Here is a 27,498-nt window from a genome sequence, read left to right on the forward strand (position 1 = left end):
ACACATCATTCACATTGACAACCAAGACGAGTCCTTGCTGAGGATACTGAAAACTGATATTTATTAGAAAATGACATGAAACCGAAGATTTAAAGACATATTGCAAGCAACAAAATACTCATCCTGGTATTTTCTTTACAGTTAGGTTAAGGTAGTGATGGGAAACAGTCTAGTAGAGATTGCACATAGAGCATCCAGCATCCGGAGTGATTTTTAATGGAGCTCCATGAGATTTGTAAAAGAAGGCTGATTCGTGTGTTTAACAGCCCACTTTATGGCCTTCAACAACTAAGGGTTGTATTAGAGATTCTCTGAAGACTTTCAAGCTCTTCGAATTGTGCTCATGTACTTAAAATTCACATCTTGCAATTCTGACAGCATCATGGCCATTTTCCTTCTTGCATCACAGACCACAAATAAAATGACAAAAGCTTCTGTTTACCGTAGGCAAGGAGATACTGGTCAGGGAAAGCAGGCTATTGAATAAGAGGGATAAAAACATGTTCATGTGGCTTCACCACTTAGATTTAAAACTGTTGCTTGGCTTTCAAAACTTAATACAATTGCATTTTTTGTTACAGTGCAAGGAAGTCTCAGTTGTTGAAGGAGGACAGGGAGATTTGAAAATCAGAGCCAAGTGAATGCAACACAAGGTGTTAAAAATCCTACACCCTTCAATTTCATATTCATGTCCTTATAATAAAATCAAGTGTACTGGGTTAGAGCATTTTGTTATCGTAGTAGTGGGTCATTAGTAAGTGTCGACTGCTTTACAACAAAGCAAACATGGTAAAGGCAAATATGTATTTCATAAAGGAAATCACTTCAAAGGGAGTACACATGAGTGCCAGACAGGAGCCACATGAAAGTCAAATATTTATGGAGTGAAATAACTCAGTTAAAAAAAAACCTGGATGGTATACACTTTCTACGGACAGCTGCCGATGCAAAAATCCCAGAAATACTACTAATATGTTAGCATTTTTACAAAGTTTGTGCTGTCAGTATCATTTGGATTCCAGAGGTGGAGGAAACGTTGAGTTTTCCTGTACGAGGCTGTGATCTCCTGTGAGAGAACCAGTGTTCCTCAGCTGTTTAAAAACACCCAACAAAATCAGGGAAATTTAAGACACAGCAGCCTGGACTGTAGTGTAGAGAAGGTGTGACAGCAGAGAAAATAAGAATCCTCCCGTCAGTGTGGGGCGATATCTGCTGACTCATCCGTAGTAGGCTGTTGTCATAGTCCTGTCAGAGTGAACGGCTGCTGTCAATAGCCAGGCAAGGAGTCAATCTGGACTGTATCCTGAAAGGCCGATCCTTGGCTGCTGTAAGATACGCGGATCCTCATCTTCAGGTTCACCTAGAGGAGAGAGAGAGAAGGGGATTTAAAGGGTGGGATCTAGCTGAAAGTGAATAGGGGAAACATTTCTTTAAATCACATTTTAGTTCTGAAATGTTTGAATAAATGTGCAAATTTGGCAAAATCTAACTTATTCTGAATAGTTAGGTTAGGTTAAACTTTATTGTCCCCTGTGGGCAAATTTGTCTTGGGCACAGTGCGTTTAATGTCTTAAAAACAAAAAAGCTAATTGTTAAATAAAGCCAGAGTTGAAATATTTATTTGATTATTACAACATATCAGTGTCCAACGTTTTTACAGAACAGATTTTTGATTCAGCCTTTTTTATTTTATAAAAAAATAAATATATTATGTACAGGCGTGAAAAAAAATGTCTACATGTTTTTAAGAGCAAAATGTTTCATAAATGAGACAATTAACAACCTTCAGAATAGTGCTAAGAATGTTAATGGAATGTTTATTTGGTAGAAGTGCTTTAGAAGTTTGGGATTTCTGGTTCAGAGTATTGAAAAATACTAATGATGAGATAATGGCCATTGAAGACGGTTGAATAGGAGATATGTACAGAATGCAAACAGACATGGTTTAGTCAAATAAACACCTAAATGTACATGTTGGACCTTTTATTTATATTAGAATGAAAGAAGACAAAATAGCCAAAAACGTCAAAATTGAGCAATGCTTTAAAAATAAAATTATAATTTTGCCTGCTGTTCCTCGCCTTAAATGGCAATGAGGATTTGTTCTTGCCAACTACGACACGTTTGTGGGAGTAATGTTAAAGATTCTTTCTAATGGTTTATTTTCAAACTACTACAGAAACTTGGGAGGATAGGTCACACTCCTGAGTTTGTGTCTGTGTGTCAACCCCACCTTGTTTGGGTTGTTGAGGACGACCATCTGTGTCACCTTAGCTGCGCCTCGTGCAGGGAGAGCGTCCCCACTGGGGGCCTTCATGTGTAACTGGACACTCTGGGAGGAGATCAAATGGAAGTTTAAAGCACCAAAACATACACAGTGTTATTCAGGTTCTGTTTACTGCACTCAGGCCCACCACTGAGATCAAGTCCAATATTTCCAAACACTTTCACACACAATTTAAAAAAGAAGAAGAAGTAGTTATGGATGTAGTGTGTCTGATATGAGTTGGCAGAGAGTTCCACAGAGTCGGAGCGATAACTGAAAATAAACCATGACACTTTTTCACCAGCCTAGACCTACAGATAGCTAGCAGGGCTCCATCTGTAGATCTTAATGTCTATTTGGTGTTGACCAGGGGCCGTATTCACAAAACATTTTATCTTAGCGCTAAGAGTACTCCTAAGGAGCACTAAAAGTTCTTAGTAAGGAGTAATTTCTTTAAACCTATTCACAAAGCTGATAAGACCAACTTTTACTAAGGAATGGGAGGTACTCCTAAGCTAAGACTAGAGGGCGGTGTTGACCCTGTTGCTATGGATGATGTCATGTTCATACCTTCTATGCCCACAGTGATTGGCTGAGAGGGAATGAGAGCTAAGAGTGAGTTTATGATAGAACCACTGTGGGAGATATCCATATCGTGTCACTGTATTAAAGTAAAGAGTTTGTATATACAATTAATTACAAGTGACACTGATTTAACATGCAACCAAGATACTGCAGGGTTTCCCACACATTCGTTCAAAATTAACCTACAAAAGCGCCAAATAGGTCTATTCATTTTAAATTTTACAATGATTTGAATCGTAAAAAATATCCTCATTGAACAGCTGCACGCCATGCACTCTCACTGTATTTCTCTCAACGGCGGACTATGCAGCAATAGTCAGAGAGCGACAAACAAGGAAATTCACAATTAAGAAACAACAGCCGGCGAAATCGTAAAGTAAACGCGGAAGGAAAAAGGCGAGACGCGCAACTAACAGTAGCGGACCTGTGGAATATAGGCTACTCTAGTAACAAATTAAACCCAAACGTGACACCAACAGTAACTTTCAGCGCATCGTAAACCCAAAGCAACTGCAGGAAAAGGAACTTAATAAATATTTTTTTATATAAATGTAATAAATATAAATGTGTCTATACTTTCTAAATATAGCTTTACTAAGATCATTAACCCCTTACAGCTATTATGGTACCTTTTGTAAAGCTCACTAGCATTAAATCTCTCCAAAACACCATCAAATGGTTGTCTGTGATCTACTCTTAGTGACTTAGGAGTCCTCTCGAGGACTCCTAGCTTTTCATAGATTTAGGAGCTAGTTTTAGCGCTAAAATGCTTTGTGAATTACACTTATCTTAAAAAGTTAGGAGTCTTAAAATTAGGAGTGAAACGCCCCTTATTTTTGAGAGTTACTCCTAAATCAGCACTTTAGGACCTACTCTTAGCCTTAAAATGTTTTGTGAATACGGCCCCAGGACAGCAAATCACAAATGTAACAAGGGGCGAAGCTTTTCCAGGCCTTAAAATGAAGCAATAAATCTCCAATTTAACATCAATTTGAAGAGTAACTGGGGGCCAGTGTAGGGAGCCGAGTACAGGGATGATGTGTTCATGTCTCTTTGTGCAGGTAATAACTGGACCAAAATGGAGAAAGACAAACGCACTGAAAATGTGTAAGCGCAAAGATGTATATTCTGTCATAAGCTGTTGAATCTTACAGTGCAACTTTGCATCCTAAATCCTTGCAGAAAGCTTGCTCGCTAGTGAGTTTGTGTGTGGATGGTTAACAGGACAAACCTTGGGCACGGCAGCCTGCAGGGTGAAGCTGCTGATGTCTGATTCAGAGGAGTTGGAGGCTGTTAGTGTGACCATCAGGCCGGAATCCGACTGTTTCTCACAAGCTAGTGTCAAAGTCACGCCGTCTTTCTCATACACCGTCTCTGTGGGAGCTATGGAAGACACATTTATATACATACGGTTTTAGAAAACACCATTGAGCAGAAAAACAACAAAAAATATAAAAAAAATGGGGGAGAATTCGGCAGTGTATACAAGTGACTGAGAAGTCAACTAAATGGTATATTCTGTAGTTTCACGTCCAAACTAATTTCCTCCTTCCGTGTGTGTGCGTGCGTGCGTGCATCTGAGTGTCAGACCTGCTTGCGGTGTGAGGGCTACAGGCTCTAGCCCTCCCAGTAGATCCAGCAGGTCTCCTCCAGCAGTGTTGACTGTGTTGATGGACAGACTGGCTACTGGGCCGGGCTGCAGTGTGTCCTCAGAGCCTCCTAGCAGGTCCAAGAGATCACACACCTAAAAAGGGAAAACAAACCTGTTAGAGCCAATGCAGTGCTTTGCATATTCAAAGCACTTTTTTTTCCAAAGGACAGAGAGGCTGTGTGAATGTTATTTGAAAGCACCCACATCAGAAGGGAACTGAACAAACTTCACTGGAAAACAAACATCACTGGAGATTATTTTGTAAGAAGGGCTATAATAAACAAACATAAAACTAGAGAGAAGAGTTAGGTACCACTGAGAAGCTATATCCTCATCCCTGTATTTAATCATTGTTGCAAAACTCTTTAGCAATCTGATTTGCCTAAAAGGACATGCAGAGAAATGCTAGGCTATGGAAAACCTAAGTCCTGACGTCTACCTTGTCACTGGTTAAATGGGAGACCACTACACGACATTCCAACTTCATTCACACAATTGTATTTCCACTTTTTCTCAAAGTGCATAATGAAAAATAATCTTCCTCCTCTAATTTCTTTTATTTTTTATCTTTCCCAGCTCTCCTATATACAGTATCTCACAAAAGTGAGTACACCCCATATCTTTCCATGGGACAACACTGAAGAAATTACACTTTGATACAATGTAAAGTAGTCAGTGTACAGCTTGTATAACAGTGTAAATTTACTGTCGCCTCAAAATAACTCGACACACAGCCATTAATGTCTAAACTGAAGGCAACAAAAGTGGGTACACCCCTAGGAAAAAATGTCCAAATTGGGCCCAAAGTGTCAATACTTTGTGTGGCCACCATTATTTTCCAGCACTACCTTAACCCTCTTGGGCATGGAGTTCACCAGAGCTTCACAGGTTCCCACTGGAATCCTCTTCCACCCATTCTTGACGACATCACAGAGTTGGTCGATATTAGAGACCTTGCGCTCCTCCATCTCCCGTTTTAAGAAGCCCCAAAGATGCTCAATAGGGTTTATGGCTGGAGACATGCTTGGCCAGTCCATAACCTTTACCCTGAGCTTCTTTAGCAAGGCATTGGTCGTCTTGGAGGTGTGTTTAGGGTCATTATCATGTTGCAATACTGCCCTGCGGCCCAGTTTAAGAAGGTTGAGTGCACGTTTTCAGCGTCATACCAAGAGGTTGGCTTTGGAAAATAGACGTATGAATACTGCCAGCATTGCTGCAGGTCTTGAAGGGGTGGGGGGGTCAGCCTGTCAGTGGTCAGACCATACGCCACACTCTGCATCATACTGGTCTGCATGGCTGTCGTCCCAGAAGGAAGCCTATTCTAAAGATGATGCAAAAGAAAGCCCACAAACAGTTTGCTGAAGACAAGCAGACTACGGACATGGATCACTGCAACCATGTCCTGTGTTCTGATGAGACCAATATAAACTTATTTGGTTCAGATGGTGTCAAGTGTGTGTGGTGGCAACCAGGTGAGGAGTACAAAGACAAGTGTGTCTTGCCTAGAGTCAAGCATGGTGGTTGGAGTGTCATGGTCTGGGGCTGCATGAGTGCTGCCAGCACTGGGGAACTACAGTTCATTGAATGCTAACATGTACTGTGACATACTGAAGCAGAACATGATCCCCTCCCTTCATAAACTGGGCCGCAGGGCAGTACTGCAACATGATAATGACCCCAAACACACCTCTGAACGACCAGTGGCTTGCTAAAGAAGCTCAGGGTAAAGGTTATGGACTGGCCAAGCATGTCCCCAGACTTAAACCCTATTGAGCATTTTTGGGGCTTCTTAAAACAGGAGATGGAGGAGCGCAAGGTCTCCAGTATCCACCAGCTCCGTGATGTTGTCATGAATGAGTGGAAGAGGATTCCAGTGGCAACCTGTGAAGCTCTGGTGAACTCCATGCCCATGAGGGTTAAGGTAGTGCTGGAAAATAATGGTCGCCACACAAAATATTGACACTTTGGGCCCAATTTGGACATTTTAACTCAGGGGTGTACTCACTTTTGTAACCGTCAGTTTAGACATTAATGGCTGTGTGTCGAGTTATTTTGAGGGGACAGTAAATTTACACTGTTATATAAGCTGTACACACGCTACTTTACATTGTATCAAAGTGTCATTTATTCAGTGTTGTCTCATGAAAAGATATAATGAAATATTTGAAGAAATGTGAGGGGTGTACTCACTTTTGTGAGATACTGTAAGACAGTTAGGTGACCAACGTAAAAAAAAAATAATCATGCATCTATGTCACTGTAGTGTACCTGGTTAGCAGGTTGCTGGAGCAGCAGTGGCTCCACCTGCTTGACTTTGGCTGGTTGGATGTTCTTGATGGGCTCCCCTGTTGACACGCCGTTAGTCTGATCCATTGAGATCTTCTCGATCACAGGCATCCTCTCCAGCACTGCCGCCCTGCACACAGAGAGGGAAACATCTCACTTTGTTTCACTATCGACTATAAAAAAAATCCTTATCGTTTTGAATCACGACACAGAGCAAAATCTTTGTACTGTTCATTTGTCTTTTCTAGGGGAAAAGGATAAGTGACGGACTTCTTACTGCTGCGTACCTCATGTGGTCGTATTTTTTGAACAGAGCGTTGTATTCAACTGCTCTCTGCTGGAGCTCCACGTCTATACAGCTGCCGTAGATGCTGACGATGCTTCTGATGCGACTGAAGAGAAGGAGAAGCACAAAGGGATTTAATAGGAAACAGATTTCACAAAAACATCTAGCTGCCTGACAGTACTGAGAATTTCTCTTTTGGTTTTTCACTAGCCTTCTCTGAGTTGTGAACAGAGCATTTGGCCGTCACTATAATGTGTGGCAGTGTTGTAGTACTCAAATGTAGGGTGATGTCATTGGAGGATTTTCTTTTATTCTCAACAGATGCCATAATAACCATTAACTCACAACAGAGCGTTCTAATCATGTACTGTTACTTTGCTTTAACCGTGGCTGTGAGTGACAGTACGTGTTTCTTACTCCACGTTCTCCGTGATGCGTGTGCTCAGTTTCATGGTGGCGGTGAGAGCAAAGCCTCTGGTTGCCGGGGACGACATGTGCGACTGCAGAACCGTTTCCAAGGCGTCCAGGACGTCATCCTCGGTGACCTGATTGAGAGACGTGTTGATAGTTACTGTTTCTAAAATCTGGCATTGCATTTGTATAATACTTAAAGAACAGGGATAGAAAATGGCACATTTGAGCTCATAGTATACATTTAGCCCAGGATGCAGCGCATGTGCTTTGCGATAAAGACAAGAGATCCTCAATTTATAAGTGGAGGAAGGAGAATTAATTCAGTCAGTCTGTATTTAGGCTTTAGCATTGTGTAAGTTCACAGACATTGCAACAATATTTTAATCTGCTATTAAAAAAAGTGTAAAATGCTAAATTAAAGATTTTTCCAAACCAGTTTACAAGTGTGTTTACAATAGTATGTGTCCTAGCAGACATGAAACTATTATAGTGTGTTGCAACTCTCCGCATACCTGAACCGACTCAGTCTCCTGACATTCTCCTCTAATCAGCAGGTCTCCATACTCTCCTATACACCAGCACGCCACCTGCACTAGGGATAGCTGCGCACAAACACACACACACACACACACACACACACACACACACACACACAAAGCCTTACTGTTCTTACTGCTATGGCACCAGAGCAGCTATGTCTGCTTCAAGACTTACACAGACTATACTCTTTGAATAAAATTGCAATTTTTCTTCTCAGAAACTTGACATTACATATTTATGAAAAAAAAGCTTTCTGTCCAAAACCTCTCGTACATTTTATTAGGTTCATAAAAGTCAATGTGAGAATAAATGTGTTACATTAACACACATCCAAATATGTCTCAATCTGTACTTCATTGCACACTTTTAATCTTTTATATTATTTCTTATATTCTTTAAGATGCCTTTTACTTATATTCTCTAAGTTCATGTTAATTATATATTTACTGCGTGCATAGTCTGACCACGGCAAATTGACGTGTAATGTAAAATGAAAAAAATAGCTAATAAATAAATACTAGTGTTTGCATTTAACAGAAGACTTAAAGTATTATTCTTATCATTTAATCACTATTATACTGTAAAGATTTAGCATGGAGCCACACACACACACACAAACCTGGGAGATGTCAGCGAGCAGAGCCCGGTAGAGCTTTTGGACGGTGTAGCAGTGCAGCTCTGAGGCGTTGGTGATGAGCTGGATCAAGTTGGGCACCGTTTCATCACTCACGTCGCCCCCTGCCTGACAGTGTGGAGAACAGAGTCAAGCACAAGAACACGCACGCACGCACGCACGCACGCCAGCTGGTACCAAGTATTTGGGTCACCCTACATTTCCTCCCAGACACAATGCCCTTATAATGGGGGGGGGGGGGGGGGGCGTTCCTATCCCGGTTCATATACAGGACATACATGACATTTACAAATATAATTTATGTCACACCTTAGTCTTTCCATACACACCATCCTTTTATATGAGCACTGCAAAGGACTAGTGTAAGAATTAGCTTTTTCATATTTTCCTTTCCTAGATGAAGCATAAAATGAAAAGTTAGGATGTAATAGGATGAAAAATGGAAAGTGTTAGTCCAGGATAAACGCCTCTTTCGGGCCCTAGGGCTGCATGTCTCCTGTCAAATGTATTGTTTATGTATTGTATATGCATTTAGCATCTCAATGCATACACAGCCTTTGATAAACGTGGCCCCTGGTATTTTTCACAGAAGCGGAGTGCATTGATGATGGGGGGAGGGCTGTGAGGGAGAAAACTCATGTTGTGAGTCAGCAGAGTGAGTGGCTCAGTGTGTATTTACCGTGGTGAGGACATGCAGGATGGTGTCAATGTGCCAGCGCTGGGAGGGCGCATACCTGACAAAGACAGAGACACACACGCTCAGTGCTGCTTGAGGGTGAGACACACAAACACAAATCCATTGGCATCCTCTCACTGCTTTTTACAGACTCACACAAACAAAGTGCATCGAGTGGTCAGAGTGATAAACAGTAGAGACAGAAAAGGCTATTCATCGTCTCAGTGCCACTAAAGACACAGGAGTGTCACTGACTGACAGTGGAGATGGACACAGTGTGACGTGCATCCACAAATATATTAAACACAGAGACTTTTTTCTTTCAGCCTTAAGACTTAAAAAGCCGACTCACATCAGAGCTATAGTGCATAACTTCTGGGAATTCAGAGTAATTACAACAAAACTGTCTGCGCATCTACATGAGGTAAGCCTTTGGTGATCGTGCATGGATTTTATTCCTTCTGCTGTACGTCCAGGTTTTTTCTTAGCAGTAGAATCAACAACTGAAACATTTCTTGGGCGCTCTTGGGATTTTTCTGACCTTCTGCGCTAGTGTCGGGGGTGGGGTGACACCAGTGTGAAAACACTGCCATACTGAGAAATACAGAGAGAGTTTTGTGGAGTTGATAGGTTTAATCAACTTTGTATCAACTCATTTGGCGATGGCTTGAATATAACCGACTTTCATTTATATGAAAAAGTTACGCACTATAGCTTTAATGCCCACCCATGTTTATTTTCTCCTTGTGTAAAAAGCCAAGCCAGACCTCGCGGCATCACTCACCTCTCTGCGGCGTTGAATATGCCGCTGGCAGCTTGAGACCGGAGCTCGGGCGGGCAGGATGAGAGGAAGAGGAGCAGCTCCTTCATCATGGAGCGGATGTTGGAGGATGACACCAGTGCCAGGGACAGATCCAACGCACGACTGGAGAGTTAAGACACAGGGGATAAAATCTGTGCTGATTGTGTGTGTACAGACCAGTCCCTTTGACTGCTTCAGACTCTGCTACAAATGTGTGCCTGGTGCCATGACCATTTTTCTTTCAATTAACAGCATTTTGAATGTTCATTTGTATTACAGCTTGTGTATGAATACAGTTGTGGTCAGTTTGCCCTCAGCTGACCAGATGATGTGTTGGTGCAGTTCAACGTAGAGTCAGTCAGCTTGTTGTCAAAATAACTTTGTCAAAATCAGTGAATACTTCCTCACAATCTGCTACCTGTCTGTATTGTGTATGTGCTGAAAGAAAATCCAGTGTTAATACATAGCCTATGCTCTCTAAATGCTCATGTTGCTAGCTACTGTGGGCCCCCTTTGTTTACATACCCTGTATTAACATACCAGTTTACATAGCCTAGGCTGTGTAACACTGGATTTATTTTCTTTCAGCACACACACGGAACGGACAGGTAGGAGAGAGATATCCACTGATTGACAAGAAGCTCTTTTTACGTTCTGAAGAATCGATGACTCCACATTTCAGTGAGTACAGAAAATGCATGTTCTCTCACTTAATCCCTCTGCATCCAATTTCCTCAGTGAATTCAGAGCAGAAAGACGCTCACATTTCAACCAAATCCACCATGCTGAAGTGCCCTTTAGCAACACACTGGTCTCGCCCTGCCACTGTGGCTAATCTACTGCACCCACAGGGATCACAAGGCTGAGATGAAACACAGATAACAATGTCATACTTAAGTATTGATTACATATCAGAACCAGTATCGAGGTTGCATCTCACATAATAATATTGTTTGTCCCCTTCCTACTAGTTGTAAGGAACTAATATATCTTGCTATGTTAAGGTGCTTTTCACATACACGTCTTACCCAGCAGAGAACAAACAGAGCAATGAAGATAAATGGTCTTGAAGTTACTTCAGTTTCATAGTGTGAAGATTATCTGGTCTAGATCAATAATCTTTAGTGATAATAGTTTTTTTCCAACATTGTATTTATTGATTTTTAACATTTTGCACATACAAAGTCTTACACATTAATCAGCAGGTTTGTACCCTATATTAGCACCAAGGTGTAGGACATTACAAAAAAGATATATGAAAAAAAAAAACATATATACAGTATCTCACAAAAGTGAGTACACCCCTCATATTTCTTCAAATATTTCATTATATCTTTCCATGGGACAACACTGAAGAAATGACACTTTGATACAATGTAAAGTAGTCAGTGTACAGCTTGTATAACAGTGTAATTTTACTGTTGCCTCAAAATAACTCGACACACAGCCATTAATGTCTAAACTGAAGGCAACAAAAGTGAGTACACCCCTAAGAAAAAATGTCCAAATTGGGCCCAAAGTGTCAATATTTTGTGTGGCCACCATTATTTTCCAGCACTACCTTAACCCTCTTGGGCATGGAGTTCACCAGAGCTTCACAGGTTCCCACTGGAATCCTCTTCCACTCATTCATGACAACATCACAGAGCTGGTCGATATTAGAGACCTTGCGCTCCTCCATCTCCCGTTTTAAGAAGCCCCAAAGATGCTCAATAGGGTTTAGGTCTGGGGACATGCTTGGCCAGTCCATCACCTTTACCCTCAGCTTCTTTAGCAAGCCACTGGTCGTCTTGGAGGTGTGTTTGGGGTCGTTATCATGTTGCAATACTGCCCTGTAGCCCAGTTTACGAAGGTTGAGTGCACGTTTTCAGCGTCATACCAAGAGGTTGGCTTTGGAAAATTGACGTATGAGTGCTGCCAGCATTGCTGCAGGGCTTGAAGGGGTGGGGGTTCAACCTGTCAGTGCTCAGACCATACGCCGCACTCTGCATCATACTGGTCTGCATGGCTGTCGTCCGAGAAGGAAGCCTATTCTAAAGATGATGCAAAATAAAGCCCACAAATAGTTTGCTGAAGACAAGCAGACTACGGACATGGATCACTGCAACCATGTCCTGTGGTCTGATGAGACCAAGATAAACTTATTTGGTTCAGATGGTGTTAAGAGTGTGTGGTAGCAACCAGGTGAGGAGTACAAAGACAAGTGTGTATTGCCTATAGTCAAGCATGGTGGTTGGAGTGTCATGGTCTGGGGCTGCATGAGTGCTGCCAGCACTGGGGATCTACAGTTCATTGAATACCAACATGTACTGTGCCATACTGAAGCAGAACATGATCCCCTCCCTTCGTAAACTGGGCCGCAGGGCAGTACTGCAACATGATAACGACCCCAAACACACCTCCTAACGACCAATGGCTTGCTAAAGAAGCTGAGGGTAAAGGTTATGGACTGGCCAAGCATGTCCCCAGACCTAAACCCTATTGAGCATCTTTGGGGCTTCTTAAAACAGGAGATGGAGGAGCGCAAGGTCTCCAGTATCCACCAGCTCCGTGATGTTGTCATGAATGAGGGGAAGAGGATTCCAGTGGCAACCTGTGAAGCTCTGGTGAACTCCATGCCCATGAGGGTTAAGGTAGTGCTGGAAAATAATGGTGGCCACACAAAATATTGACACTTTGGGCCCAATTTGGACATTTTAACTCAGTGGTGTACTCACTTTTGTAACCGGCAGTTTAGACATTAATGACTCTGTGTCGAGTTATTTTGAGGGGACAGTAAATTTACACTGTTATATAAGCTGTACACACGCTACTTTACATTGTATCAAAGTGTCATTTATTCAGTGTTGTCCCATGAAAAGATATAATGAAATATTTGAAGAAATGTGAGGGGTGTACTCACTTTTGTGAGATACTGTATATATATCACAAGTACAACAGGATTTAAATAACGAAAATAAAAATAACGTGAGACCCCTCTATTCAGGCGTCTAACAAACAAAACCAAAAGTATATAACAGACAAACAATAAGTCCTGTAGTATTTCTAATGTTGCAATCGGGGAATACAAGTAAAATCACATTACAATCTAGTATTCATCATATAATCACGTGAGCGTTGCAGAGGGCAATTTATTCATCCCCAGGTTCTTCTATCATATGTGCTATATCTCTCCTCTCCAGAAAACTTATAAACGGACCCCATATGTTAGTAAAGAGTGACTCCTTGGCCTTGATAATGTATGTAATTTTTTCTAAGGGCAGAGTTGTAGATAACTCAGTAATCCATTTATTTAAACTGGGCATGCCCACTTTTTTCCATGACAGAGCGATTATTCTTTTAGCCAACAATATACCAATTTCTAAAAATATGCGGTGTCCTTTACTAATATTGTATTTTTCTGGATATAGGCCGAGTAAGAAAAGTTTGGCATCTAAAGGTATTTGTATTGGAATAATATCCTGGATACACCTCCTCACAGCCTCCCAAAACTTATTAACTTCTTCACAGTGCCAAAGACAATGAAAAAGAGTACCCTTTTCCTTCTCACACTTGATACAGATATCTGGAACGTCACTGTTGAATTTATTGAGTTTTTCTGGGGTGATGTAAGTTCTCATGAGCCAATTGTACTGCAGTAATTTAAGACGAGTGTTAATTGTTTGTGATTGTGCTTTGGTACATGCTCTCTCCCAGTCCACAATGGTTATGTTGTCATGTAGGTCTTCCCTCCAAGCCTCCAGCCTCTTTACCGATGACTCTGAGGACTCGGCTACTAGAAGGTTATAGAATTTGGAGATTATGCCCCGCCCCAAATTGTCCGTACACATTATCTTTTCTACTTTTGATAAGGGTGGGATAGACAATGATTGGCCCTGTTGTGATCGGATAAAATTCCGCAATTGTAAAAATTTAAAAAATTGATTACGGGGGATATTATAGTCAGCAGTTAGTTCTTCAAATGATTTCAGATATTTCGTGACTGGGTTAAATAAATCTCCAATTTTTTGTATTCCATTGTCAGCCCAGAATTTGAATCCTGCATCGGATTTACCTGGAGGGAAAAAATTGTTTCCCCAGATTGGACTGAAGAGTGAGAGAGAGACATGCTCCCCAAGATGTTTGTTAACTTGTTGTAACACAGTAATCATATTTTTAACCATGGGGTTCTTTATGATTTTTTTAAGCCTTCTAACATTATCTGAGTACAGGAAAAGGGGAAGAGGGAGGCCCAGCTGTTGGCTCTCCATCTCCCTCCAGAGAGGGGCTTCCTCTTCTGAAAAGTAAAACATCAGCGTTCTTAACTGTGTCGCCCAATAGTACCAGAGCGGATTGGGGCACTTAAGCCCCCCTCTATCATATGGCAAGTATAGCAGTGATAGTCGCAACCTGGAGCGTCTATTGTTCCAAATAAATCGGATGAAAAGTTTCTTTAGGTGAGAGAATAGATTACTCGGTGGTGGCAGTGGTACATTTTGAAACAAATACAGCAATTTTGGCATTACATTCATTTTAAGGACATTTATTTTCCCTATTAACGACATTGGTATAAATGACCATCTATCCATCGATTTCTGGACTTCGTGCATTAATGGACTATAATTAACTTCTACAATATTCTCAAGATGGGGTACAATTTGAATGCCCAGGTATGTAAAACAATCAACAACTTTAAATTGAGCAGCTTCCTGAGGTGGGGATTTCCTTTCCAAGTGGTTTAACGGCATAATTGAAGTTTTGGATTTGTTTATCTTATAGCCTGAAATGTTTCCAAATGTCTTGATCAATTCTAACAGAACCGGAATAGATTTTCCCATATTTTTTAAGAAAACAATAATATCATCTGCATATAATGCAAGACGGTGCTCCTGCTCCCCTATTCTAATTCCAGAGATATGTTTATGAGTTCTCACTGCAATAGCCAATGGTTCGATTGCTATAATAAATAATAATGGGGAAAGAGGATCCCCTTGTCTGCATCCTCGTTGTACTTTAAAAGGTTTTGAGATATTACTATTAGTCAGTACCTCTGCGTATGGATCAGTGTAGAGCAACTTAATCCATTTCCCAAAATTTCCTCCCAGGCCAAAGCGATCCAGAGTTTCGAAAAGGTAAAGCCACTCGACTCTGTCAAACGCTTTCTCAGCATCTATTGACAGAAAAGCAGTATCTTGCGCCCCCTTTTGGCTGTGGAGAATATTCAAAACCCTTCTGACATTATGGAAGCCTTGTCTGCCACGAATAAAACCACACTGATCTTTCCCAATTATTGTCGGTATTATTTCTTCAACCCGTCTAGCTAAGATTTTACACAGCACTTTCAAATCTGCATTTAGAAGGCTGATTGGCCTCATATTCTCGCATTTATTATTTGGTTTACCAGCTTTTGGCAGTAAGGTAATCATAGCTCCTCTTAGCGAGAATGGCAGGATTCCATTTGAAAACGATTCTTTAAACATTGCCAATAATGGAGCTTGCAGCCTATTTTTGAATTGTTTATAGATTTCAATGGGTAGACCGTCTGGCCCTGGTGATTTACCTACTTTAATATTATCAATTGCTATGGACATTTCCTCTAAAGTTATGTCTTGTCCTAATTCAATCCTGTTATCTTCTGATGCCCTGGGAATATGAATTCCATCTAAGAAATTGTCCAATTTAAGTTTGTCATGTATAACCTCAGAACTATAAAGTTTCTCATAGTATTTCCTGAAGGAATTGTTTATTTCAGTTGGTTCTACTATGTCGTGTCCCTGGTCATTTTGAAGTATAGAAATTAGTCGTTCACTCTGTAGCTGTTTGATACGCCAAGCAAGCACCTTGCCGGATTTTTCCCCCTGATCATAGAATGTTTGTTTTAGGCGAAGCAGACTGGATACTGCTCTTGATGCAGAAATCTCGTTATATTTTGTTCTTAGCAGGAGTAGTCTTTGATGAGTTTCAGCAGAGCGTGAATGATAATATTCATCCTCCAGTACTTTAATTTCGGTTTCCAGCGTCTTTGTCTCCTGGTATGTCTTCCTAGCTTTGGAACTAGTTATTTGGATTATTTGGCCCCTGATGAAGGCCTTAAAGGCCTCCCACCTAATACTGGCTGAAGTTTCTGTTGTATTTGTTTCGAAGTAGAATTTTATTTGTTCATCTAAGAAGGAAACAAAGCCGGGATCAGTTAACCATTTTTGCTTGAAACGCCATCTATGGGGATCCCTCACCAATTGGAGATCTTGATATACTATGGAAGTTGGAGCGTGGTCCGAGATTAGAATAGCGTCATAAGAGCAATCTTTAATTTTATATTTTAAGCTGGCTGATATCAGAAAAAAATCAATACGCGAATAAGATTTATGTGTGCTGGAGTAACATGAAAAGTTCAAGTCGCTAGGATTTGTCTCTCTCCAGATATCTATCAAATTCATATCCTTCATGAAATGGTGTATTACCCCCCTACTTCGAAGATGAGATTGGTCACTTCCTGAGCTTCTATCTCTGACTGGATCCAGAGTACAGTTGAAATCTCCTGCTAAGATATAATTGCCGGAGAGATCAGACAAGGAAAGAAACAAGTTCTGAAAAAAATTTGGGTCATCAATATTTGGGGCATAAATATTTGCCAAGATAATTTTTTCCTTAAGAATATTACCCTGAATGATAAGATACCGACCCCCCTTGTCTTTAATAATCTTATTTACCTGTAAAGGAATAGACTGATGCACCAGGATAATAACTCCTCTTGCTTGGGAAGTAAAGTGGGCTGAATACACACTGCCTCTCCACCTTCGCCTTATCTTTAACTCATCACTTTGCATCAGATGTGTTTCTTGAAGGAACACTATATTAGACTGTATCAGTTTGATTCTATTCATCACCTGTTTAACTTTCTTGAGTTTTTGTAGTCCTCTGCAATTCCATGAAGTCATTTTAATTTTTAGCTCACTAGACATTAAACGAATTAAAATTATTTTCCCCGACGTTTGAAGCAACTACCATAAAGTAAAAACAAAACATGACAAATACAAACTTGGATGGAACAACCAATGAACATTGAGCAAACATACCCCTTAGCCCCTTCAGGTTACCTGACCTGAATACCCTCCCCCCTTAAATCGTATGACTTCCTGAAAGCTTATTACTGTTCTACCCTAAAGAGAAGAACAGAGTAGCTGTGCTATCAACCTTGTATCTTGAACCTTAACTCCTGTGCTACAATTTGAAAATAAAACTCTTTTCACTTGAATACTATAACAGAGCAGAGGGATGCATTATGCCTTTTTCCAGCAAATAAAACCACCTTAAAATAAGAGTGAGGAAAAAAGGAAAAGTTAAAAAAGGAAAAAAGGGAGATAAACTATCTCCTTTGACTGTAGTGACTGCCCACTGGTCCAATAATGTTGTCACTCTTGCCTCTCAAAAAATATTTTAAAAAATAAATAAAATGGGTCAGAAAAACATACAATATGTATGTCCATTTGAAAACAAAAGGTTTTCTCTGTATGACCCGTTTTTCACTTGAATACTATAACATAACAGAGGGATGCATTATGCCTTTTTCTCGGCAAATAAAACCACCATACAAAAAGAGTGAGGAAAAAAGGAAAAAATCAAAAAAGGAAAAAGGGAGAAATACTATCTCCTTTGACTGTAGTGTCCGCTGGTCTAATAATGTTGTCACTCTTGTCTCTCACTGTATATAAAAAATATTTTAAAAATAAATAAAAAAGGGGCAGAGATGCATACAATATATGTCCAATTGAAAACAAGGGTTTCTCTGTATGACCCGTTTTCCCAAACAGACCTTCAAAACTGACGAAAGAGTTTAAAAGTAACTAAGGAAGTTAAACCAAACACTTCTAAAAAAATAAAAATAAAGAAGTTCCAAACCGAGCTAGTTCTAAACAAGCCATATGTAATATCTGCAATCGTTCATTATTAAACCACGATACATGTTACCTTCAAATTGACGTCAGCGTTTGCAATGTATGGGTTTAGTCCTTTCAGTGCTCCTCTGACTTGATCCTCCTGATAAAGCCTTCTGCCTCGCTTGGGTTGTTAAAGATGTGAGATCGTCCCTTATGTGTAACAATAAGTCGAGCAGGTGGGATTACACCGTACCGGAGTCCTAATGATCGGAGTTGCCGCCTCGCCTCGTCAAACTCTTTTTGCTTCTTGTGCAGGCCTGCTGCCACGTCTTGGTAGAGCCTCACATGGTGGTTCTTGTAAAGGATTTGTCCTTTCGACTTGGCTGCTCTTACCACCGCTTCTTTATCTTTATAGCTCAAAAACTTCATTATGAGCGTTCGGGGTGCCGCATTGGTGTCCGATCTCGGACCGATCCTGTGTGCCCTCTCCACCGTTGGTTTCGCACGTAGCTCCAGCACCTCCGGAATCCAGCTCTCCAGGAAAGTACATGCATCTTCGCCCTCTGCTCCCTCCGGTAAATTCACCAGCCTCAAGTTTGAGCGCCTAGATCTTGCTTCCAGGTCCAGTATTTTCTCTTCCAAGTCCTTATTTTTACCTTCTAGAGATTGCACTTTAGTTTGGAGCGTTGTAACGCTGTCTTCGGTGGTGGAGATCCTCGCCTCTGCCTGCGTCACTCGCTCTGTACAGTCCGAGACGTCCTGCCTCACATTCTCAATAGCAGTGAATAAGCCGTCGAATCTGGTTGAAAACTCAGTTTTCATGTTGTCGATAGCTGCCAGTATGGTGTCGGTGTTGGCTTCCGACTCATCCGTTGCAATCTGGTCTTGTGTTGTTGTGTCCTCATTTAGTGCTATGCTAGCTATTTCGTCCGTCTCATGGTCCGTCTCCATAGCTTTAGCGCGAGGAGTAGCCGTCGAGCTAGCGGGCGAGGTGAAGTTCGACATTTTCGTTTGATTATTTCGTTTTTGGCTTGCTTTTTTCTGTGCGCGAGGCATAACCGTAGAGTATATGCATTAAAGTGACCAAGCAGCAGTTCTCAAATAGAGTTTTGAAAAGGATTTAAACACTATGGTAGCGGAGCAGGAGAATACACGTCCACTCAGCAAGCCGCCATAACCGGAAGTCTAGTGATAATAGTTAGTGAAACCTGCTGTATACAATGTGTAATGTGGTGTATAATTCATTTATCTACATAAATCTATAAAGCAGTAAGTTATTACTTCTGGCATCAGAAAATGTAGCCATAAAATATACAGTAGATCACTTTTAGAGAGGTTCCAACATTTGAATAAAGTTCAATCAAAATCCTGTTAGAAGACTCTCAAGACACCAGGAAATGACATTGACAAAGCATGGCCTCTCGGTGTCAGGTGTGCTGAACATCTGTAGAATAACAGCTGTGCCTGACAAACGGCGAGGAGGGGAAAGTTACCGCTTGACAGAGGCGTCCTGGTCTTTGAGGCAGTCCACTATGGTTCCTCGGTGGCGCTGCACTGCATTGTGGTCCGTCCCAACAATCTTTTGAAGAGAGATCATGGCAATGTACCTGGAGACACAGATACAAAACAGCCCAGAAACAAAGATGTCATTTTAAGCTTTGAACTTGTGATGTAGTTATGTGAGTGAGCTGAATTCAAAGAGGTATGCACTATGGGTAGGGTAGCAGAATGTATCTATCAAGAAAGTTATTTTTTTTAAATGATAAAAAAAATCCCTAATGTTAATATAATAAAGATTTAATAGACAGTGCTGTACACACTTTCTAAACTGAACAACATAAATAATTCAGCTTTCCAGTTGGAACGTCTCGTGAACTGTTAAAGTATTTATGTGAGTGCAGGAGAGATGATATCTACCCAGGCAGCGCCCACAGTAAACCTGCCCCATTACTGTCACACAGACACACAGAGATTCAGTGGCCCTGCAGGTAGAACCCAGACAGGCCTGCCTGGCCACACGGCCCCTATGGTGACAAACCCAAAAAATACTAACACAATTTAACCCAAAGGGAACCTGTTACAGGCCTCAACGGTGCCTGATTTATTTAAATGTATTATTTGTAACTATCTCTTAAACGCAGTCTGGATATTTTCTTATGTCTTAATTTTTCGAGTATCTTTAAGCCCCTATAAAGCACTTTGCCTTGTGTCTGAATTGTGCTGTATAAATAAACTTGTACTGCATTGCCTGGATGAAAAATGGCGTAGCCGTAAATTGAGAGATCAGCATCAACAAACAGGCAGACAGGGACCGTCTGCTGCAGCTCTAGAGGAAATTGCTCCAGGCAAAGTGATTAGTAAAGCTCAGACTACTAACAGCCCGATGGGAGCTTCCCCTCTCTCTGGCTGCAGTCAGTTTTGCCCGCCGGCCTCGTGTGAACGGAAAAACTAGCAAAATGACCCAGAAAGATGAGAAGGAAGGAGGGGAGAGGAAAACACCGCTAACCGAATGTTCCTGTCGTTGTTGAGGAGGAATCTTCCCAGGATGTTCACAGCCAGAACCTGTGGCACAAGTGAAGGGAAGCACTTGGCATTCATTAAATAATAAGGTCATATTATTCCCATGTGAAGCAATGTGGTTAAATACAGTGAGATACTGTATGTTGCTGGTGTCTCACCCTGAGGCCGCTCTCTGACTTGATGTCTAGCACGGTGAGAACAGTCTCATAGAGCACAGCGTTACCAGCCGTCTTAGTGCTGTCAGTGTTGGTCGCCACCTGTGCAGCAAGTCAAACACACACATCAGAACATCAGTAAAACGTGAAAAAATTATAATTTTTGATAACACCGATAAGTTTTAACATTTGCTGTTATTAACGCCCAGATGGACGATGTTATATTTTGTTTTGGATTAAGGAGACACACGGCAGGCAAACACATAGTTTCTTGCCAAGCAATGGTAAATTTTTTATTTTTTTGGTTCCACGCAATGTTTTCATACTACTATAAATACAAGGTCCAAAATGTACATTAAGGTGTTTATTTTACTCAACCTGGTCTGTTTGCGTCGGTTTTATTTCTCCTATACGACCATATTTAACGGCCATTATCTCAACATTAGTCGTTTTCATATTCTGAGCCAAAAATCTCTACTTCTAAAACACTTAAATCAACTTTGAGTTCCATAATCTTTCTTAGAAATGTTCTTACGGTTATTCCAGAAGGATTTGTTCATATGTTGTTAATTGTCTGATTTATAATATATACTGTCTCTTAAAAACATGACTCAAATGCAATTTTGTTCTGTTAAAATGTTGTTCACTGAAGATTTTAACTCCGCCCTATCCAACAACTAGGTATTTTTTTAAAGAGGCAAATCTACGCATTATTTGTTAGATATTGCCACATTTGCAGATTGATTCAAACATTTCTGAAAAAAAATTAAATAGAAAAAATGGTTAACAATTTTACCCTATTCACCTGCAGTGCCTCACCTTAAAACATACTGCCTGACTGAGTGGGTTAGCCAGAATGAGCAGTGATACACAGGAACAGAGAAAGGAGCTACGCCTACCAAAACTTCATTGGTCGAAATTAAGTAAGTAGATAATGAAATAAAGAACTGGTTATGAAAGTGAGCATTGAACCTGAGCGAGTAGGTCGTTCATGGCGTCGCTGGCTGTTTCGTTGTGGCGACCCAGAATCCTCAGCAACCTTAAGATGCGTACCTGAGGATGGAGAAAGAACAGATAGATCAAGTTATTGTGGTTTTACCGAAGCAGCAAAAATAGGAGGACGGATGAGATGTGTGGCAGCGAGAAGGAAAGAAACACATCAACAATTACTTTATCACCATATCTGAATGTGAGCCATAAAGAAGGAAGAGCGAGATTTTGCAACACATACTTTTTATTTTATTTTAAATCAACACCCAAGTGATCAAAACTTACTGGTTCTCATTTAAAACCTGGAAAACTCCTTAGTCCCCAATGTTATTGAAGTGTTATTGCTCCGTTGTCAAAGTAATGCAGTGTAGAAATCTAGCCAGTAAAGCTGTCATTAAACTTAAAGTAGCTACAAGGAACTTTCAGTTTGATTGATTACAGCAGTACCTATGGGAAAAAGCTGGAATGTTTTTACGACACAAGCGACCGTGCTGGCTGCTTGTGCTTTCATTAAGGAAAGGAGTGTTTACGTCCATGAAGAGAGAAAGCATGACGCTTTGCAATGAGATAATGTATTCATATGTAACTATGTATTTATATGTGACTATTTAAGATGAATAATGAGATGCAGTGAACTCCGGACTGACCTGTAGGAAGGGATCACTGATTCCTGCCACGTCGTGCTCCGGAGAATAACCCGAAATGACAAGGCCTTTCATGATCTGAACCAGATCTGGCACTGTCTGAGACACACACACAACACAAAGACATCAGAGAGAGATATAGATATAGAGGGTGCAGAGATACACAACTTATTTTGATCAATAACTGTGTGTGATTGTGTGTGTTTGTATGTGTGTATGTCTCCGATACCTTTCTGAACCGCTCCAGTGTCTCTGGGTTGCGCTCACACAGCTCGGTGATGAGCACCACAGCACCGTGTAACACACCTACAGATGAACGGTGGAAAAACCATGAATAATAATTAGAAAACGGGTATTTTGTGAGACAACCTTAGCAATGTAAAACTTCATTATTCAATAAGCTTCTCCATTCAAGGTAGCATCCAGGCAAATCAACTGACCATGGTTCTTCTCACTAAGGAGGGACCGAGCTGCCGGGGCGAAAAGCTCCCCCAGCTCGTGGACTTTTCTCACAATGTGAACAGCACACAGAGCAGCCTGGAAGAACAGTGGAGCAAGTCTTCAGCGTTGTGACATCACATACTAAATACATATATCCTCTATATTTTTATGTATCTAGTATAATTAGTTTTGAAGTACCTTTATACAGTGAGCATATTGGTTGTATTATTAATAGTGTTTCGATGTGACAAGATATATGCTTCTGAAAAAAGAAATATATATATATATGTGTTTATATATAAACAATAGAGTGGCCCCGTCCCCACCTTCTTCTTAATGTAGGAGTTGGAGGCTCGGAGCAGCCTGTCGATCTCTGGTGCCAGGTCTCTGCACATCTCAGCTGAGCCCATACAGGCCAGTGTGCACAGGGCCAGAGACTGCACGTACTGGTTACTGTGAGAAAGGTCACTGGAGTAAACACACGGACACGGACACAGACACAGACACAGACACACACACACACACACACACACACACACACACACACAGACACACACAGACACAGACACACAGACACACACACAAATTACAGTGTAGATATGTGTGTATCAATGGTATTAATAAAACAAAAGCCTTTCACTGGAATCATATGAGAATATCCTCCATTCTGTATAGTATCTGACTTAATCAGATTCTATTTTGCTCCCATTTTATCTATGTGAATACTCTATTTACATGAAAGGGTACGACTGTCGATCAGACACCTACCATGTCTAACAAACAATTACAATGTTTCGACACCAAAAAGCTGTACATTGTAATTTGAGGGAATTGATCATTTGCCGTCCAGAATTAAACGTAACACAGAGCACCCACTTGGTCAACACATGCTACTTCACATTATAATTTACTTGTGAAAAGATAAAAGCACTTTTTAAATTGTAGATATAAATCCTTATATGAAGCATCCATAACCAGTGTATAAAGAGGTAATGCTGCTTGATAACATTGTAACATAGCTGTAATCATATATAATAATTAATTATTATGTTAATTACAAATGACAGGTGTATAGCTGAAACATATGTTTGTGTATACATCACCATGTTATACTGTTTATACTACAGATGCTTTATACGAGGACTGGAGTAATAATTGTTGACATATAAAATCTTTCATCTATTATGCATTCTATAAGACATTTAATTCTGGTTTTTCCAAAAATGTATCAATTCACTTCTAGAATATTGTTAAGACACTCAATGGAAAATTCGTCTTTTAACGAGATCTCAAGTTGCTGGTTCAGTCACGGCTTTCCTTACTTCTTGATGGAGTTGGTGATGAGCAAGCTGGCGTCCTGCTTCTCATCCAGCAGCATCATGGCTCCCAGATATCCCACTCGCTTCTCACTGTAGCGAGGGCTGGCTATCATCCGAACACACTCCATCTAGGAGAAAGACAGAGCAACAACTCCTTCAAATGTGAAGTTACTTAATACACTGTCACACACACACACACATACACTACTGATGCCCCGAGGGACAAATGTTGTGCTCTTTGCCAGCTCCAAGTGGAGGACAGACAATTCAGTGAGTGACCCAGTTCTTTTGACACGGGCCTGTAGCACCACTGACTTTGCTCGTGGGAAATGAACCACAATTCATAGTGTTCTAATGACAAGTCGGTTGGGGCGGGTGTATTGAAAGCCATATCTTCCAGCTGCGTGATGGTTTCTCACCCTGCTCATTAGTAACCCCGCTAACCTAAAGCAAACCCATGACGGGCATTAGCAGAAATCCCCTCACCTGACCAAAGTGTGCAGGGTAGCCCAGCATGTGCACGTAGAGCAGCTTGGCCAGGTTGTGCGACCGCCCCCCATTGTCGGACTGTCTGAACTGTGCCCGGATGACTGCACACTCCCTCTGGATGACCCCCCGCTCCTCACACTGCGTCCTCGCCGACCTGATGGCCCGGATCATCTCCTGCAGGGGCACTGATGGAGACATGGCTGTGTGTGTGTGTGTGTGTGTGTGTGTGTGTGTGTGTGTGTGTGTGTGTGTGTGTGTGTGTGTGTGTGTGTGTGTGTGTGTGTGTGTGTGTGTGTGTGTGTGTGTGTGTGTGGTGTTAAAATACAGCATTAGAAGCAAGCAAACTACCTTTCTTAATACAACTTCATTAAACAACAATAGGCTATAAACAAATACAGACATTAGTAGCCTATTACATTGAAATGATTGATGTAATGACAATGCAAGTCACATGCTTTAACTCATTGTGTATTTTGACTGCAGACATGCATTTTTTTTGCATTCCAGAGATAACAAACTACATTACTATGCAGAGTTGTTCTGTGCCTGGTTTCACTTCCTGTATTTGAAAAGCCACTAGGTGTGTGTGAGGTAGCCTACACAAAGCTGTCACTGGGCTACTCTGTAATACACATGTAAACAAGCAAAAGCTATGCTGTCACTAAAACACACAATTAAAGTACACGTAGCCCATATATTCAAAACAACTTCAACTACGTTACAAGCCTGGGAAAGTGACTGCTGTTACTGGTGACATAGCGTTATTTACTCCTACTGTAGCCTACAGCTGGCTTATTTGAAAGTTAGTGTCAATTATCTAGCCTATATTTCTCATTGAAATTATAAATAAACACATTTCAATTATCGTTTCAACTATCAATTTAGCACAACACTGCTCGGTCCTATGATGCAGGTCAGTAGAAGCAAGCAGGGGCTAGCCGAGTGACCGAACAGCGCTAACCTTGCAGATGCTGTCAAGCCTGCCCAGCCAGAGACTGACAGTCGAGCTAAAGGGCTAAGCTAAGTTAGCACTGCAGCCTTTCTTTATGAATGTGAACGCTTTTACCTCCGAAATAAAAACGTACCTCGACACCGTACAGAGAGACGCCAGTATTTAAAAAGTAAAAACGGGTCAGCCGAACCCCCTCCGACAACACACGGCAGCAGTCAGTTGGCTGGAATCCCAAATCCTACTGTGGGTCCATAGAGTGTCAACGTAGCCAAATGTAATCACAAGACTTCCCATCACTAACCTTCAAAATAAAACACCCCTTTGATAAACATTGCATTTGGAACGTTATCTCAAATCCTTTTATTTATTCCAATATTGTCCAAATCACACACAATTCAAACTGATTGGCCGAACAGACAGCTGTAATCTTATCAGAGAAAGGTCACTGAAAAAAACTCACACGCATAGTATAGAGAATGAAGATCTATTCTAGATCTTTGTGAAGGCCTTCCAACGCAATGAATGCAGGCCACAGATATCATATGGGTATGTCCTCCATAGTATTTGACTTGATGGGAGCATGAATAACCAGATAAAATACTGCTTGTTAACATATTATAATATAGGCTAGCCTATAGGCCTATCAAAATAATTATTTTTACAGGTGTATAATAATGGTAACATTGGTTTGTGTATGTTAAAGCTATGTTATATTGTGTTGTAACAGTAATATACCTATGCTTTAAAAGGTGTAGCCTAATAGGTGCATTTTTGACATATGAGCTCAACTCATGGAACTATTAGGTTCAACTCTACACTTTGCTATTGTTTCAGGAAGACATTTTGCATAACCTATTAGGCATTTTTCATGTGAGACAGTTTGACTTAGTATGAAAATCAGGGGTGGAACTATCAACATTTATTGTAGATTTTACTTAAATATGCCTATAAGGCAGTGTAGGGTGGTGTTGTCTCACTGGGCACCACCATGGTATTTGGGCAATTATTGGAAAAGAGCCAGGGGCCCAGCCATTTTGAGGTCATGAACCTACATTCTCATAGCAGACCAGCTTGAGAAATGATTGGCCCGTTACAGCAATACAAATCTATATATAATTGTTTTGTATGCTGTATTTATATTTATATTAATTGTTCACCTATAGCCTATATTTTTTCATAGGCTATTCATTTATCTACTTGAATGTCTAGCCTAATTGCTTTGTTTTCATCACACTGTGGGGAATATGATGGGCCTTTTTAACAGCAGACATGATTTGCCATTGAAGGAAAAGCTGATTTATTAATAACATTAACAATGTCTCTGTTCTGTTCAGTGAGGCACAAAGTTGTGACCTTTAATCCAGCATGTAGGCCTGGGTTTACTGTGTCAGTATTTTTAACCTGCATTTTAAAGATGATTTGTTTGTGATGCTTCTAATCTGGACAAAACAATACAAAGGACTTAGGCCTACATGTTCTTTTAAATAGGCTATAGTTAAGGAGATATTTAATGTTTAAAATATAGCTTAACTTATCAAGTTGATGAGTAGCCTAAATGATCAATGAGTGAGAAATGAAGGCTTGATATGACCGATCTAAAATGTTATAGTCTATAATACACTTATAAAAACGCAGATTTTAAAGCTTTTATTTTGCATTAAAAACAATCTTGTTTCCCGTCTTATTTAGGGTAAAGTAACATCGTGACCCACCTATGCTTGTCAGAGCCGTGCATGACTTCCGCAATTTGATCGCTCATTGCGCGTAGACTCCGCCCCTTCTACGTCAGGTGTTCCAACAGGTGGATGAAACATTGATGAGGAGGTGCAGCAGCAGGCAGCACAATGGCAATACCGCTGCAGTATATGCAGCACAATGCAACACTGAAAGAAGTTAAGACAACTGGGCATCCCAATCCCAATATCATTTATGACAGGTACCAAAAGTCTCAGTAACATAATTCAGAAAAAAGCACGCTGACGTTATTAAATA

General features: G+C 40.8%; 1 protein-coding gene across 1 annotated transcript; it reads right to left on the reverse strand.

Annotated features, from left to right (window-relative positions):
• Window positions 1-44: 44 nt before the first annotated feature.
• Window positions 45-25,771, reverse strand: ap1g2 (adaptor related protein complex 1 subunit gamma 2). The gene is made up of 22 exons (XM_080034338.1): window positions 25,640-25,771; window positions 24,552-24,754; window positions 24,069-24,193; window positions 23,073-23,214; window positions 22,746-22,842; window positions 22,535-22,611; window positions 22,309-22,404; window positions 21,644-21,724; window positions 20,675-20,773; window positions 20,503-20,558; window positions 19,490-19,603; window positions 10,123-10,263; window positions 9,342-9,396; window positions 8,648-8,770; window positions 8,001-8,090; window positions 7,492-7,619; window positions 7,076-7,180; window positions 6,771-6,918; window positions 4,442-4,595; window positions 4,083-4,234; window positions 2,234-2,332; window positions 45-1,360 (listed from the first exon to the last, which is right to left on the reverse strand). Exons 2-22 carry the CDS (start codon window positions 24,750-24,752, stop codon window positions 1,268-1,270), a joined length of 2,376 nt encoding a protein of 791 aa, XP_079890464.1. The 5' UTR covers window positions 24,753-24,754; window positions 25,640-25,771; the 3' UTR covers window positions 45-1,267.
• Between the last annotated feature and the right edge of the window lie 1,727 nt (window positions 25,772-27,498).

Source organism: Ammodytes marinus, assembly GCF_949987685.1.
Source record: "Ammodytes marinus genome assembly, chromosome: 9".
NCBI classification, from domain to species: domain Eukaryota; kingdom Metazoa; phylum Chordata; class Actinopteri; order Uranoscopiformes; family Ammodytidae; genus Ammodytes; species Ammodytes marinus.